This window comes from Sinocyclocheilus anshuiensis, unplaced genomic scaffold (genome assembly GCF_001515605.1).
Source record: "Sinocyclocheilus anshuiensis isolate Anshui unplaced genomic scaffold, SAMN03320099.WGS_v1.1 scaffold1082, whole genome shotgun sequence".
NCBI lineage: Eukaryota > Metazoa > Chordata > Actinopteri > Cypriniformes > Cyprinidae > Sinocyclocheilus > Sinocyclocheilus anshuiensis.
In genome coordinates, this window is record NW_015542379.1 from 3,232,489 (window position 1) to 3,249,591 (window position 17,103).

At 37.4% G+C, this 17,103-nt stretch overlaps 1 protein-coding gene across 1 annotated transcript in view; it reads left to right on the top strand.

The window, feature by feature from the left end:
* Positions 1-2,817, top strand: part of LOC107692498 (hepatocyte nuclear factor 3-gamma-like) — an 8,150-nt gene extending 5,333 nt beyond the window's left edge. Inside the window, exon 2 of the mRNA XM_016491582.1 lies at positions 131-2,817. Coding sequence (XP_016347068.1) covers positions 131-1,378 — 1,248 coding nt within the window. The 3' untranslated portion in view covers positions 1,379-2,817. The remainder of the gene's footprint in view (positions 1-130) is intronic.
* Positions 2,818-17,103: the final 14,286 nt, after the last annotated feature.

Genomic DNA, 17,103 nt, shown 5'->3' on the forward strand with positions numbered 1-17,103 from the left:
TGGCATAAACTTTATAATATAGAAGCCAAGGTGAAATACCTTATATTATAATTTTGTCTGTTTATAAATGATAAGACTTTGCTTTTGAGTTGATGACAAACATTAATGTCCTGTGGTTTTTCCCTTTTAGATGTACTCCTCTCCAAGCGCCATGAACTCAGTGAGCAGCTTGAACGGCTACATAAATCTGAACTCAGCCTGTTCCACATCCAGCATGAATATGGGCTATCCCAGCGCAGGTCTCAACAGCAGCCCATTGAGCAGCATGGGTGGAGGCCCCAACCACATGAGCCTGTCCACTGTCGGCTCCTCTCTGAACCACAGTCCTCTGACTCAGCTGGGCTCTTCTGCCTCCTCACTGGGTCCCCTCTCGCATTACCAAAGCATGGGTCAACCAATGTCCCAGATCAGCTACTCCTCTCCTACCTCTCTCGACCGGACTAAGGAGATGCCCAAGCCTTACCGTCGCTCGCTGACCCACGCCAAGCCACCGTACTCCTACATATCCCTCATCACGATGGCCATCCAGCAGTCCAACAGCAAGATGCTGACACTCAACGAAATCTACCAGTGGATCATGGATCTGTTCCCATATTACCGCGAGAACCAGCAGCGCTGGCAGAACTCCATCCGCCACTCTCTGTCCTTCAACGATTGCTTCATCAAAGTGGCGCGTTCCCCCGACAAGCCCGGCAAGGGCTCCTACTGGGCGCTCCATCCCAATTCCGGGAACATGTTCGAGAACGGCTGCTACCTGCGTCGCCAGAAGCGCTTCAAGCTCGAGGAGAAATCTGGCAAAAAGAGCTCGGCGAAGTCTCAGGAGGGCGGCAGCAGCGCCAAGGGCGGCCACAGCGGTGAGGGCATTCAAGAGGAGCACAGTCCCGCCACCGGCTCCGAAGGTGCCGACTCTGCCCATTCCGACAGCTCCCATGCCTCGGAGGAGCAACAGAGGAGCCTGGTGCAGCTAGATTGCCCGTCTCAAGCCCCCAGCCTTTCGCACAGCTCGCCAGTGCCAATCCCGTCATCAGTGTCCTCCTCCATGCCCCTGTCCGGCTCGCACCTGCACTCTCAGGGAATGGGCGGCAGCCCTCACCTGTTGGCCAGCCCGATGCAGCACCTGGATCTGCAGAACGACCCACTGAAGTCCATGGACCCCCACTACAACTTCAACCATCCGTTCTCCATCACCAACCTCATGTCCAACGAGCAGAAGATGGACCTCAAGTCGTACCAGGACCAGGTGATGGCTTACAACAGCTACACCACAACTTCTCCGGTGGCCACCAAACAGATCTATGACAGCGCAGGTCCGTCCGCCATTGACTCTGGTGCCTACTACCAGACCCTCTACAGCAGGTCTGTCCTCAATGCCTCCTAATGTGTTTACAAACCATTTGAACTCTACAGACTCTCAATGGCAGGACTCTTACATCTTCAACACAGAGCTTGCTTTGCCATTGATAACTAAGCACCGGTTCCTGTACTCTTAAAAATAAAGGGGGTTTCACAGTGATGCCACAGAAGAACCATTTTTGGCTGCTCAAAGAACCTTTCAGTGAACAGTTCTTGAAGTGCTCAGTGTGAAGAATCTTGAAGGTTTCCATGGATGATAAAGGTTCTTCATGGATCCATGGCAATAAATAACTTTTATTTTTAAGAGTGTGCTGAGAAAAGTGCTTTTGCCAGAACCAAGGAACGAGTTCCGATGTTTTTTTTTTCCAGAAACTAATTTAATTAACATATATACAGGACCTAAACGTTCTGGTTTCGGATGTAACACAGAAGATGTATACAGATGATGCCACGTGTATATACTGTTTTGGGGAAGCAGGGGTCAGGCATTTATTTATGAAGGGAAGAATTTAATATATCTCGCATAATTTTTGTGTTGTGAAGTTACATTAACAATGTGATAAGAAGAGGACGTGAGCGTGATTGCGGAAGCGTTTGAGTTCAGGTTACTGCTGTGAGCAGGTGTTACTGTGTTACAGGGAAACTCTCCTGTTTTGTGTTACAGCATAACGCATGTTCAGTAGAAGTGCACTAACATACAGTGTACGTGTACGGAGAGTGTGTATCATTATGCTTGTCCCTATAGAGACACAGAAGAAATTACTTTTTTTACACTTGGCCATGAAGTCATTTTGTATATTCTGAAGAGTTTTGTGTTAAGTATAAATAGAGATAAAAGTTTGAGAAAGACGGATAAAACTGTGGTAAATCCAACTATTTGTTTTACAGACTTCCCTTTTTAGAAATACTGGCAATAACATTCATGAAAAAGAGGTTGAAGATGTTTCACTGTGTGCCTCATGGTCTGCTCAGCTGAAGCTGTTAGTAAGATCAGCAGACAATGCACTATAAGGGCCATTTCCATACAATACTTGCACTAGTGACCTCTCTGTTCTTCACTGCTGGGCAGGGGTGAGATCGTTTTGTTACAACAATGCTTTGTAACTATCTTTTTATCAGAAAATCATACAGACCCTATTGAATTTGCCATGATGTATTTTTGTAAGATCTCGTCATTTAAAAATCTCCCAAAAAGCCATTTTGATAATAAAAACTTTGTCTCAATCCATCATGTCATTTACAAATTTCTTGCAAGTCTTTTTGAAATTTGTAAGAAAGCAGGTCAGAATTGATGTTCTTGTACTGTTTCGTTTATTTAAACCCAGCTTTTTGGCCATTGGGCTTAGAAGATAAGTGTCTTCATATATATATATATATATATATATATTGCTTTATTTGGTTGATTGTTTCATGGTATGTTCTTAAAGTTTATGTTCTTTTCTTATTAAAAAAACCTCACACATCCTTTGGAGTTCTTTTCATTATTACATATTCTTAAAGTCAAAATGTAACTATTGAAGGTGTTATGAGTATATTTAAATATATATATACAGCTTGTACACTGATCCATAGAACAGTGTAGTTTTACATGTTTTGTGTGAATTTTGTAATTTGTATGATGGCTTAAAATACTACAATACACCAAATTGAGTATAAACTGTATATATACAGTTACCCTAAGATGCTAATATGCACCTTTTAGTAGTATATAAGGAACAAAGTTGTCCATGTTTTGTTATTTCTGATGTTTGTTTGGGGTTGTTTTTGTAGTGCAGAAATAATCGATATAAGCAGTTCTGTTTATTGCACAACTAGAGAATAATAAAGAATTGTAAGATGTAATTTAATTATAATTAATTAATTAATTTATATACATGATGTACACATACACTTTAGCCCATTTGAGACCAGTTTTGTATATTTTGCCCTATTATGCAATTTGAGATCAACATAATTACTGGGTTTGACATAAACGCGTGGAGTTAATGCAGCTTGAGTGCTGCAGTCAAATTGTTATGCTGATGATATCATTTGTAATGCAAACTTTTGTATTAAGTTAGAAAACAGAAGCATGTTCACTATAGTTGAGCCCACTGAATGTCTAAATAAAACAATCCACAATATCAGAAGAGTGACATTTCGAAGACCCTTACTGTAAAATGAGTGTGAGCAATATAATAACCACGTTGCAGACATGTTCCATCTGCCAGGATAATAACCCTATCATATTTTATTGTCCCAGGAGCATCCGGCAATGAATCATTTATACCTCAAGAACCAAAAAAGTTCACAGAATCATTTTTGAACATGCATTTTATTGTTTCTTCTTGGTGTGAAATATCCCACTCTGTCTCTTTTTGTCTCGTTACTTCTCTCTTGTGAGATTGATGGCGGCGGAACTCTGAAGCCACGGTTCAGCTCAGTGTTTTTCGCTTTATCACAGAGAGCTGTGGAACCCTTCTTTCTTGTCGCCTCACTCTGGAGAGCTTTTTCAAAGGCAGAGCGGATCGCATGCAAAAGCGAGGGAAGGATGAAAGATAGAAAGGGCTGGAGAAAGAGAGAGAATGTAAAGTAGACTCTGCCCTGGGTCTCCTGGTGGGAATCTATAGTGGCTCTTTCTTCATGAGAAACACAAAGGGACCTTGCTGCTATGGGCTCTAGCCTGATAAGATACGCCAATACGCCACTGATATGGTTTCCACGGTGACACAATGGCAAATTAAGGACAAGGAACAGAAGGCCCTTCCCATCATGACTAAACTGGAACGTACCTTTTCCTTTGTGACCTAATTAAAAACTTTGGTTGTTTCCGTCTTAAATGGTTCATTGCAAAATACGCACTCTAATGTTGGTCCAAACCTGTATGACCTACTTTCTTCTGCGAAAACTGTTTATTGAAAGTCTGTAGGGTCCCAAACAACATTGGAACATTTTCAAAATATGTTCCTTTGGGTTCCACTGATGAAATAAAAAGTCATACCGGTTTGGAACGTCATGAGGGTGAGTAAATTATGACAGAATTTGAATCTTGGATGAACTGTCCCTTTAAAAGCAATGTCAAAAATAGAAAGCCTTTTAGTAAAAGAAGTACACTTTATTATACTCTCTAGAGTACTTTTTACAGAAAAAAAGAATATACTTAAGTGTGAACTGAATGTAATGTTTCTGGACACTTGATTGCATGTTATTTACAATTAAATGAAAATGTGTTATAGGTGCAATTAGTTTAACTTAATACTGCTTTTTTGACCCACTTAAGTATCTTTACATGCAAATTCATAATTATGTCTATTGTGTTTGAAATATGGTTGAAGTCTGCTGCTGAATGTACTGACAAGCGTTTATGTTAAACTGAAATATACTTTAATGTCATTTTCATTGAAAATGTGAATGCATGACATACAGGTTTCAATAGAAACAACAACAAAAATTGCACATTTGTAATGATGAAGCTGCAGAGCGTGTAAAATATATTAACTTTGAATAACACATTACAGTTAAAATGATCATCTTTACATGTGCTTTAGTATGTTAGTCAACACAAGTGTATAAAATAAGCCTGACTTTTTTGAAGATTATTAAAACATGATTTAAAATGCACTTTAAAGTAAAACTTTTAATTTGGCATTATTACAAAGTGCACTTTTTAAAAGTGAAAATATCTCTCTTTAAGTGCACTAAGGTGACCTTTTATTTAATTAATGTATTATCTGAAAGTACAGATAAAAAAAAAAAAAATGCATTTATGATTTGAAGCACACTGCAAGTGCACATTCGATACTGTTAAGTGCACTTCTTTTTACAAGCAAGATTAATGATCACAACAATATTAGCCCTAATAGTGTCATACAACAAACCACAGTGTTTTCATTTGCACCGGTGTTTTTAAAGTGCAACAGGTGCTACACAGCACTTGTGGCGTCTGTCTTTTACTGGTCACTGTGAAGGTGAGTAATAACTTCCATTCTTACAGTATTAATCCCGGCTGTTATGAGCCATATTCTGCTGATAGGACACCAGACACTGATAAGAGACATTCGTGTATAAAATCACTTTCATCTCTATCGCTTCCTTAGTCTTGCCACATTTCTGATTAGCTCCATCCTGTTTGCCACTTTTTAAAGTGAATCGAGCAAATGCAATACAGTTCACCCTCATGTTGTGTTCTGGTTTCAAAATATGTTATTTTGGTTTCCCAAGATGAAATAAAATGTCATACAGGTTTGGAACAACATGAGGGTGATTAATTTTCATTTTGGGTGAACTGTCCCTTTAAAAAATATATATAAATAAAGGTGACTTGACTTGACTGGTCATTTTACCTTTATTGAACTAAAACTTGCTGACTTTGCTAACACAGGGTATATAAAGTGACGTGACATGTGGCCAAGTACGGTGACCCATGCTCGGAATTAGTGCTCTGCATTTATCCCATCCAAAGTGCACACACACAGCAGTGAACACACACACACCGTGAACACACACCCGGAGCAGTGGGCAGCCATTTATGCTGCGGCGCCCGGGGAGCAGTTGGGGGTTCGGTGCCTTGCTCAAGGGCACCTCAGTCGTGGTATTGAAGGTGGAAGAGAGTGCTGTACATTCATTGGATAATTTGGATTTAAACTTTCTTTTCTTCTTTTCCTTTTTTTTCTTTATGAGTGCTGACGTTTTAGTCATTTATGATGATAAACAAGCCATTTGCACATTAGTCATTAAGAGTCTGTCAGAGTGACAGCATTTGCATATCAATAAAATGTATGGAATGGAAAGTAGAAAGTGACTTTATTAGTATGAATGACTGGTAAATGATGTGGTTTTGAGTGAACTGTTGTCACTTTTTTTTTTTTTATCTAATCCAGAATGAAACCAAATAATCAAGGTGGGTGGGACCAAATGTAAAACTTTTAGAATCAGTCATTGAAAAACTCACATTGACGCTTCTCAGTATTGCATATGCCTTCAGTGTCTTTGGCCGTTTTGTCTTACTACAATTTTTCCAGGGTATTTTTACTTTAAAACATCCATTCGCTATTTTGAGCACAAGTTACTGTCACTCCATTGGCTCTCTGTCTACAACAGGTTTCAGTGAAGAAACTGAGCCAGCAAAAGAACATAAACAAGAGCGGGAAAGAGCGAGCGTGTGTCACAGGGAGCATTCATAGTGTGCAGGTTAGAGGCAGATAAAGGGCTGGACTTTGCTCTATGGCATGCTGTGGGTGAAGGTAAAATGCCTCCTGATTAGGCCAGACAGAGACAACGACAGCCGAACAGCATGATTAAATTTTCCTTTCAGAGGCAGATTGATCTTGGCTTGATCACTTTGTCAACAAAACAGAGACCTGCTGTTCTCGTCACTGTATAGGCCTCATAGCCGCAGTCAAATGCAGTCTGTCAATGGAGTCAGTTCATTCTACCTTCAACGCACACATTAGAGCCAGTACTAGCTACACTTAAATGCTCTAAAATATTCTCTTCCTTTTTTTAGTTGAAATCAGAGGTGTAAAAAGTACATAGACATTTACATAGGCGGTAGTATTTTTTGTCATTTTATACAAAATATCTAACCAAAACCAACATGAGTAAAATAAAAAAGAAATCCAGTTAATGTACTTTCAGTATTTAAAAGTAAACTTTTCTTTTTTTCATGAAATCAATCAGAGGCAGAGGAGATTTTCAAATTTGATTATAAGTTAAACCGAAATGTATATCCCAAAACCTTTTGAAATGGATTTATTTTAAAGTTATTTAACAAGAATTATCTGGTTTATTACTAATGATGGGTGTAAATTAAATTAAATTAAGTCATTTACAAAGCAATTAGGTCAAAGACTTTGATGTTGAGGTGACTGCAGAGAGGCTTCCATTTATATTTTACTATCTAATGGATTTTGTGGTTTTAAATAAAAGTTTATTTGATATTAAACGTATTTGATTTGATTGTTAGTGCAGTAAGATGGATAAACTGAAATATTTAAAGCTGCACTAAGGAACTTTTGCTTGAATGGTCTCTCTATCGCCTTCTGTGGTTCAAACCTAAAATTACATGTCATTTACGGAGTCCTGCTTCGGCATTTCGCTACTTCCGGAACAATCCGATGCTTTTGAAGGTCAGTGGTTACAGGTGATCACCATATCAAAGCGGATCAAGACAGTAAGAAAAATGACACCAAAATGTATTTCGTTGTGGTTCGGATCTTTGTCTTGTTTTACCTACTTGTTAGGGATTCTTGTTAGAAATTTCTATGTTAAACGCTAGCTAGCTTGCTAGTTTAAACAACACTATTTATTGTAGCAACAAATTGCACCCTTATATATATATATTAGCCAGACCTTCTGTGTTTACGTTCTGTGTAAACAAGCAAAAGCCAATGACGTAGGCATGGGATTTCGTGCGGAATACGACCCGACAGCTCAAACTTAATATAATAAGCCTATCCTAATATTTCAGGAAACGCAAGAAAATAAATTTGAACACGTTTGATTTGAGAGTTTTTGTGTACTTGCTCAATGATGTAATTTCGTTAATTTTTAACCAAACAATCTTCTAGTGTTGCTTTAAAGGGGTCATATGATGCTGCTAAAAAGAACAATATTTTGTGTATTTGGTGTAATGAAATGTGTTTATGCGGTTTAAGGTTCAAAAAACACATTATTTTCCACATACTGTACATTATTGTTTCTCCTCTGTGCCCCGCCTTTCTGAAACTCGTCGATTTTTACAAAGCTCATCGTTCTGAAAAGCAAGGTGTGCTCTGATTGGCCAGCTATCCAGTGCGTTGTGATTGGCCGAATACCTCAAGCGTGTGAAGGAAATGTTGCTCCCCTACCATACTGTGAAGCCGTGTCCGGCCGGAGCGATGAGACAAAAACATTAAAACCCATTATAAACGAGGCATTTGTTGCATCCAGTGGGGGCATAATTACGGATTATAATGATTTATGCTGTCTTTTTGCTAAGTGTACTTACATGGTCTAAATAAAATTGTAAATGCATCTTTAACATGTATTCAACAGACCTTTAATAAAGTTAAATAACATTCTCAAAAATAATGCCTATATAGTAAGTGAGTGCTTTTCACCCCTGCTTTTAATCAGGTCAGACTAAGTGAGTACATTTTTTATGTGTGTGCCTGACTTTCTTGTTGTAAAACTGACCAAACTATGTTGAAACTACTCTTTTGTGTTGAAGAAAAGAGGTTTATATGGGCTAAAAGTCACATAGTGTGAGTGTATATAAGTGCTTTGGTGATTTACGAGGCCATGGATAGTGGTTGTCAAGTCAGGCTGTGTTGTCTTTTGGTCTAGTCAAGACTGACACTTTCTTCCTGATCTGTCCCCTTATGTCCACATGGACCCCAGATGTGCACAGACATTCCAGTTGAGTTCATTCCCATAGTGTCTTCAAACATACACACAAACCCTCAAACTTCACCTTTGACCTCCATAGACACTTTCGAGATCAGATAACTTGACTAAATTGATAAAGGTCCTTCCAAAAACCTTTGATATTCTACATGCTTCATTTATCTCCACTGTTGAATCTCCATATTAGGATTGCCATTATTATTTTATATACAGCCGTGTTTAATCTTCTTTCACGCCTCCATAAATAATAACAAAATTCTCATCGTAGTGATAGTGTCTAGAGTACGCTGAAGTTAGTGGGTCTAAACAAAAAGTGTTAGAGTGGAGTTTGACCAGAAGACTACAGATGAGTGACTGTCGGTCATAACACAAATATAAAATATGGCAGACTGATAACAAGCAGGTGCAGACATATTGTGTCGAATTATCTGCTGAAGCAGAACACGCCTCCTCTTCCTTGCTCACACACCGTTCATCCAAGCAAACACTATTGGTCACAGTCCGTCATAGGCTCCGCCCCCTCATGTATGACCTCATCCACCATGAATACTCATTCTGGCATGTCAGTGATCTAATCAATTATTCATTGTGTTAATAGCTATACTTTACCTGTCCCCTGCATTCCTCAAGAAACACGTTTAATAAGCAGCAACAATACCTTTACTTTTCACTTAATAAATTACAAACTATTCTTAGCCAATTGCCACTTACATAATATGTGTATTTTCATAGAATATTCCACCATTGATATAAATAGTATTGACGGCAATGAGAAAAATCATGTTTACAGTAATTACAGCAATTACAGTGGATGTCTATTAGGAATTGTGGAGGTTTGTGGTGACATACTGTATTTATTTGTGCATTTTGTTAATTAGTATGTTTGTTAAAGTTCTCATTTGAATTCTTCAAAAAATGTGTGTTAATTGAGCTGTAAAACGGTCTAAATCCTTAACATTCTTTAAATGCAGAACGTCTGTTTTACTGAATTCTTAAAATTCTTAATTTCTTTATTTCTGACCAAATACATTTAAATGCACATGAAATATTTTTATTTTACTGTTGAAATGTGCAATTTATTTTAAATTAATAAAGAAGCCCCAGAGTGATATGACTATGCTCAATTAAACAATTTGGTGGTTATTAAATACAATATTTGGCTGCAGACAGTTTGCCTCAAAAGTCTTTCATAATCTTCCTCGTCAAATCACATAATATCGTCACATACATATGTTTCCATACAATATTGCCAAGGCATTTTAAACAAAATAAGTAATGACAAGAAAAAGAAATACACAATATAATAGTAACAAATAAATAAACAATTCAAAATATTAATAATAAAATATTTAAATAATAAATATTATAAAATGAAATTCTATAAAATGTCATTTTAGTCATATTTAAAAAATATTACAATTATTAAAAAAGTATTACAATTTCAAGAAAGTAGTAAGTCATATATTACTTAAATAAGTATATTTTATTTGCTTGCTCACTCTCACTATTTGCTAACTCTTTTGTATTTCTTTAAGTAAACATCTTTGAAAGCAGCTTCTCATTTGCATGCATCACCCGAGGGAAACATCGCAGTCTTTGTAGTGTCTCGGCCAATTGAGCGATATGTTCAATTGACAGGCTTCTTGCCTGTGGCCACAACTGTAACTCTTGACAATTATATTTGCAAGGCAGCGATGCATCACACCTCTCTGAAGATGCATGGTCAGATAAACATCTCTGGTGAAAGTAGGGCCTTTCGCACCACTTTAGTTCCAGAACTAAATGTACAGTAACCAAGTTCTCACCCCTCCAGCTTCCCAGCCCTTGCCACGGTCCCGTTACTGGGGGGGGAGTTTGTTTTCGTGCCCTGTCAATCTCAGGTTCCCCTCGTTTGCACCAATTAGCAATGACAGGAATCCAGCTGGGCTAAATGAATGGTCCACAAGCACCCTCCTCCTTATAGCAGCGTGAGGGTCTAAAAACAACACCCGCGTGTGAGAAAGAGAGAATCACATCAATCACTAGCCGTAGCACTGGAATGTGTCGAATACTTCCCTCGCACATTCTGCTCTCATACACACATCTGTACATTCCACACACATCCCTTCACGTGTGCATTACCAGTGTATTTATCTAGCACAAACACACATTTTCTTTATGTTCACCATGCAGAAACTGTAATAGATCATTCTCTAAGGCTGCATTTGTCCCTCAGATCAAATGTCTTGTAGGTTCCTCTCCGTCTTAAAGGCTGACTGTGACATTCTGTCTCACAACCTTTCGATGCAATATTTATAGAACAGTAAATTCTTACTTAAAGAGTAGTCTTCCATCAAACATCCATCATTTACTCACCCTTATGTCATTCCAAACCTGTAAGATTTTCTTGCTTCTTTCTGTCTTAAAAGAAGTTACTTTGAAGATTGATAGGGTCCAAACAACATTGAATCCAACTTTTATTGTGTGTGGGGAAAAAACTGAGACATTTCTCAAAATATCTTCTTTTATGTTTCACAGAACAAAGATTTTTTGGAACAACATCAGGATGAGAAAATGATTTTGGGTGAACACTTTTAACACTAGAACAGGCAAGCCTTCAGAAAGGGGAGGTTTCAGGGAATATAACACTGCTGTCAAGTGTTTTTTTATCAATATTGTACATAATACACATAATATTCATATTATCCCAGTCTGTTGGCCGAACAGATGATCCCCAGAAATCCCTTAAACTGTAGAGACCCAAGAAATATCCAGACATCAGACTTGGTTCTTCTCACTTGGATCAGTAAGTAAAATTATAAATACAGTGCAACCGGTAACACTTACAATAAGGTCATTTGTTAACTACATTATTTATTGTGAGCTAACAATGAAAAATACTTCCAAAAATAATCTTTGTTAATTTCAACGTTTACTAACGTATACTTTTTTTATTGAATATAAAGGTAACACTTTATTTTAAAGTGCCGTTGTTACACGTTACATGTAATTTCTATTATAATAACGATAAATTAATTATTATGCATAATTACATGCAAGTAAACCTAAGCCAAAACCTAACCATATAGTAAATACATGTAGTTAATTAATGTTACTCAGTACGTAAATGTATAATTACACTGTAACAAGGACACCTTCAAATAAAGTGTTACCAATATAAATTATTATTATTTTAGTATTAAATTCAAAAGTTGTATTTGTTAATATTGTTTAATGGACCTGAGCTAACAGGAACTAACAATGAACAGTTACATTTTTATTAACTAATGTTAACAAAGATACTGTAACAAATGTTAGTTAAAGCACTAACTAATATTAACTAATGGTACTTTATTGTAAAGTGTTACTATATAGGAACCCTTACACAAAAAAGGGCAATAATTATAAAAAAGCGATAGAACAAATATGACAGTTCAGCACAGATAAAACAAACGTTAATGAAAATAGGATTCGTCTATCCATCCATCCATTCTCCAAACTGCTTATCCTCTGTAAGGTCACGGAAATGGCCAAAATATTCCTGTACATAGTACATAGTATACTCAGTTAACATTCTCACACATACTCAATTCACACAAAAAAGGCATGATCAAACTTTCTCCTGAAACTCTAAGTGAAGTAAATTGAATCTGAACTCTAACCTAAATAACACAGTTATGCAACAGGTCGCTAAAATACCTGTCAATGTTTTAATGGGTGGAGGTTCCCCGCCAAACTGGAGCAGTTCATCCAGAACAGAACAGAGTTTTACCTTTTTTCCTCTCCTCCCTCGCTTTTTCCATCTATCTGTTTTTAGGCTGCTGGGGTCCATAAACAGCCGTGGCTGGAGCGGAGGGGGAGAGGGATGAATAGAGCTAATGTCCAGCAGCACTCATTGCTCGTTTCTATGAGCGTGACACACAAATGTCTTATTCCACAGTAAAACACTTCTAACAAGTTTTTTTTTACAGTTTCTGAACAAAATTTGAATAGTGTCTTACTTATCATGATGTGGAGGGACTGCCAGAGCATTGCTGAGATGTTTTGAGTGGTTTTTAGCATCTTGTTATATGGTTGCGGGTGCTTTGGGTCAAGGTAAAAGAATGATCTTTTGGTCCCCCTGGCTGGAGTGAGATTTTGATGGCATGGGCTGAACCAATCACACATCCCTATTTGAGGTTTTAAGGAATCAACCAACATAATCTCACAACTATTTGTAACTAATTTACAGTTTGGCAAATTGGTGGCTAATTCGTATGAATTCATTTGCTTTAATTTGTATGTTTTCATACGATCTTAGGTTTAGGGGTGGACCTTCATGCTTACTTTTTTCTAAAAATCATACATTTTTGCAAAATGAATTCAGATGAAATCGCCAACTTGTAATACTGTCACGTTTTCTCGTGAAATCAGGTTTGATTGTTAACTACATTATTTATTGTGAGCTAACAATGAAAAATACTTCCAAAAATAATCTTTGTTAATTTCAACGTTTACTAACGTATACTTTTTTTATTGAATATAAAGGTAACACTTTATTTTAAAGTGCCGTTGTTACACGTTACATGTAATTTCTATTATAATAACGATAAATTAATTATTATGCATAATTACATGCAAGTAAACCTAAGCCAAAACCTAACCATATAGTAAATACATGTAGTTAATTAATGTTACTCAGTACGTAAATGTATAATTACACTGTAACAAGGACACCTTCAAATAAAGTGTTACCAATATAAATTATTATTATTTTAGTATTAAATTCAAAAGTTGTATTTGTTAATATTGTTTAATGGACCTGAGCTAACAGGAACTAACAATGAACAGTTACATTTTTATTAACTAATGTTAACAAAGATACTGTAACAAATGTTAGTTAAAGCACTAACTAATATTAACTAATGGTACTTTATTGTAAAGTGTTACTATATAGGAACCCTTACACAAAAAAGGGCAATAATTATAAAAAAGCGATAGAACAAATATGACAGTTCAGCACAGATAAAACAAACGTTAATGAAAATAGGATTCGTCTATCCATCCATCCATTCTCCAAACTGCTTATCCTCTGTAAGGTCACGGAAATGGCCAAAATATTCCTGTACATAGTACATAGTATACTCAGTTAACATTCTCACACATACTCAATTCACACAAAAAAGGCATGATCAAACTTTCTCCTGAAACTCTAAGTGAAGTAAATTGAATCTGAACTCTAACCTAAATAACACAGTTATGCAACAGGTCGCTAAAATACCTGTCAATGTTTTAATGGGTGGAGGTTCCCCGCCAAACTGGAGCAGTTCATCCAGAACAGAACAGAGTTTTACCTTTTTTCCTCTCCTCCCTCGCTTTTTCCATCTATCTGTTTTTAGGCTGCTGGGGTCCATAAACAGCCGTGGCTGGAGCGGAGGGGGAGAGGGATGAATAGAGCTAATGTCCAGCAGCACTCATTGCTCGTTTCTATGAGCGTGACACACAAATGTCTTATTCCACAGTAAAACACTTCTAACAAGTTTTTTTTTACAGTTTCTGAACAAAATTTGAATAGTGTCTTACTTATCATGATGTGGAGGGACTGCCAGAGCATTGCTGAGATGTTTTGAGTGGTTTTTAGCATCTTGTTATATGGTTGCGGGTGTTTTGGGTCAAGGTAAAAGAATGATCTTTTGGTCCCCCTGGCTGGAGTGAGATTTTGATGGCATGGGCTGAACCAATCACACATCCCTATTTGAGGTTTTAAGGAATCAACCAACATAATCTCACAACTATTTGTAACTAATTTACAGTTTGGCAAATTGGTGGCTAATTCGTATGAATTCATTTGCTTTAATTTGTATGTTTTCATACGATCTTAGGTTTAGGGGTGGACCTTCATGCTTACTTTTTTCTAAAAATCATACATTTTTGCAAAATGAATTCAGATGAAATCGCCAACTTGTAATACTGTCACGTTTTCTCGTGAAATCAGGTTTGATTCAACAGTTCATTTTTTATTTTAACTTAAATCCAAAAAAAAAAAAAATCAGCACTATATGCACTTCATAGAAGTTTTTCCTGTTTACTTTGCTTCCATTTACGCTGGTTATCTACCACGAATCAGTTTTCTTGGCAGCTAATATATGTGTGTGTGTGTGTGTGTGTGTGTACCTGGTATTTATCGTGTAAGAAAAGGAGCTTTGGAGATGTTTGTGTAATAAACAGGCATTTGAGCAAATTACAGTTTATTGTTTTTAATAAGTCACACAATAAAAAAAATGATGTATAGTTCCAGAGTTGCTAACTACGCTAGCTACTTTTTCTGAAGGGTTGCTTTTGACTTAGTTTAGCTTAGCTTAAAAAATTGGTGTAGGGTTTACTTTGAAAGCATTTTTGCTCATAAATTTCACAAATAATTACAAAGGAACTGCGAGTAACACACTGACTTAAATGTGAGACTTAGTTGAAAGACTAAAATAGTATCTTCGTGTAATTTTGTTTTATTTACAACTTGAAAAATCATTCACAGTGTAGACTGAGAACAAGTTATGTGCCAAAGTTTCATATTTAGATGAAAAGGGATTGAAAAATGAATGTTATCATCTGCCAGGTGAAAATGACTTATGTTTCCGGCCAATGTTTAATACCTACGGTTAGGGGTTGTTTACCTTCGCAAGCTGCACTTAAAATGATTTTCCCTAGTTATGTTTTTAAGTATTCATATCCTCACAGAAGCTCATTGTTCTCAAGTCAATGCTGGTGTTATAATAGGAGGACACCTTATGAAATGACACTAGAGTGTCGCACAGAGGTTTCCGTGGCCAGTCAAACAGCGGCACAGTGTCGAGCGCACCGTGGCTCCCCGAACGTTTACCGTGTTCTCCTCACCATCATCATCAATGGGGCCTTCTTCTCAATGAAGTCTGCTCCTAAAATCCCTGTTCTCTTCCCCTGTCCCGCGCTCGCTGTCTAAACAAACAAGTCGAGAGTCTTTTTTGAACGTCCCCAACACGCTCATTTTAAGTCGGCCTGCTGCAGGCTTCACAGGTGATATTTATAAACACCTCAAAAGCTGCTTTTTTCTTGAAAGGTGGAAGGCATCTGACCGGACGAAGGCGAGTCTGTCTGTCCCCCGCTCGTTCTCTCTTTGCATTCCTGCCAGATAGGACCAGACCACTGGGGTAACTTTCCTGGCTCTGCAGGGCCCCGGACAATCGCTTCTTTCATTGAGGGCAAAAAAATTCGGCCCCTGGCTCCTTCCTAGCAGTTAGGCCGCAGGGAGAATGTCTCTAGCTCTCACTCTCTCCAGCGGCCGCCTTCACAAAGCTACCTTTTACAGGTTTATATTTAGCCTCCTCCTTCACCGCTGTCCATTTCTTAGGTGCGGGTAGTTGCGTAGAGTAAAACTAAAAACATTTCTAGGTTCGCAAAAACCATTTGGAAAAATGTGGAGAGTGTGAGAGCGGAAAACAGGGGCCAGGAGTGATGGTTTTACTCGGTAGTTCCCGTAAACGAGTTGTGTACTTTATTCAAATGAAGGAAAGGGGAAGGCCAGAGAATGTGGAAATCTCAGGAGTGGAAATATCGCAACTCTTTTTATCTTGAGCCGTCTTCAGGCAAATTTAAGACGTACACGTATTATGTGAGACCGTGCGTCAGTCATTGTGTAGGTTGAATAGTGCTGGCGGCGGGAGGACGGTTTGCTCTGTAGATTCACGCCGGAGCTGCAATGTTAGCAGAAGCACAGCTGTGTTCTTCTCTGTTCTTTTTTCGGCTCTGTCTTGCATCCTGGTGTCACGCAGGACTTTTTTTTTTCCACGAACTTGCGAGGATTTTCACTGAGCTAACAATGTGTGCTCATTCATGGCTCATGGCTGCTTAAACTTCACTCAACCTTTTAGCCTTCTCCTGTCGCGCTCTCCTTCTCTCCCTCATTTCTGTATCATTTGGTCTTTTTCTCTTATAATTATAAGCAGTCTTGTAATTTTATTTAGCCAAAAAAAAAAAAACTAAACAATTTACATGACTCAACAATTTTTCCACTGGCCAGACCACAAATAAAAACATTTTAAATATATACAGTGTATATATATATATATATAAAATCTTCAATATAAAATCTTTCTACAGTTGCTTGCATTTATTTATATTAACATATTTATATGAATATATGTGGGTCAAAGACAAAAAAGGGTTTAAGCACAAAAACAATAAGTGTAATACTGCTTTAAATTGTTGTTGTTTTTCCCCCCAATTTTTTTTTTTAATTCTGTTTAATTTAATTGCAATTTTGTTTTTGTTTTTCTGAGCAAAAAATTAATTTTCATTTTTCCCTGATTTACAGAAGAGACCCACTAAAATGTCATTCAGTGTAACAATCTTGTCAGGCATATTTACAACAAAAATCAATTTATGACATATTAA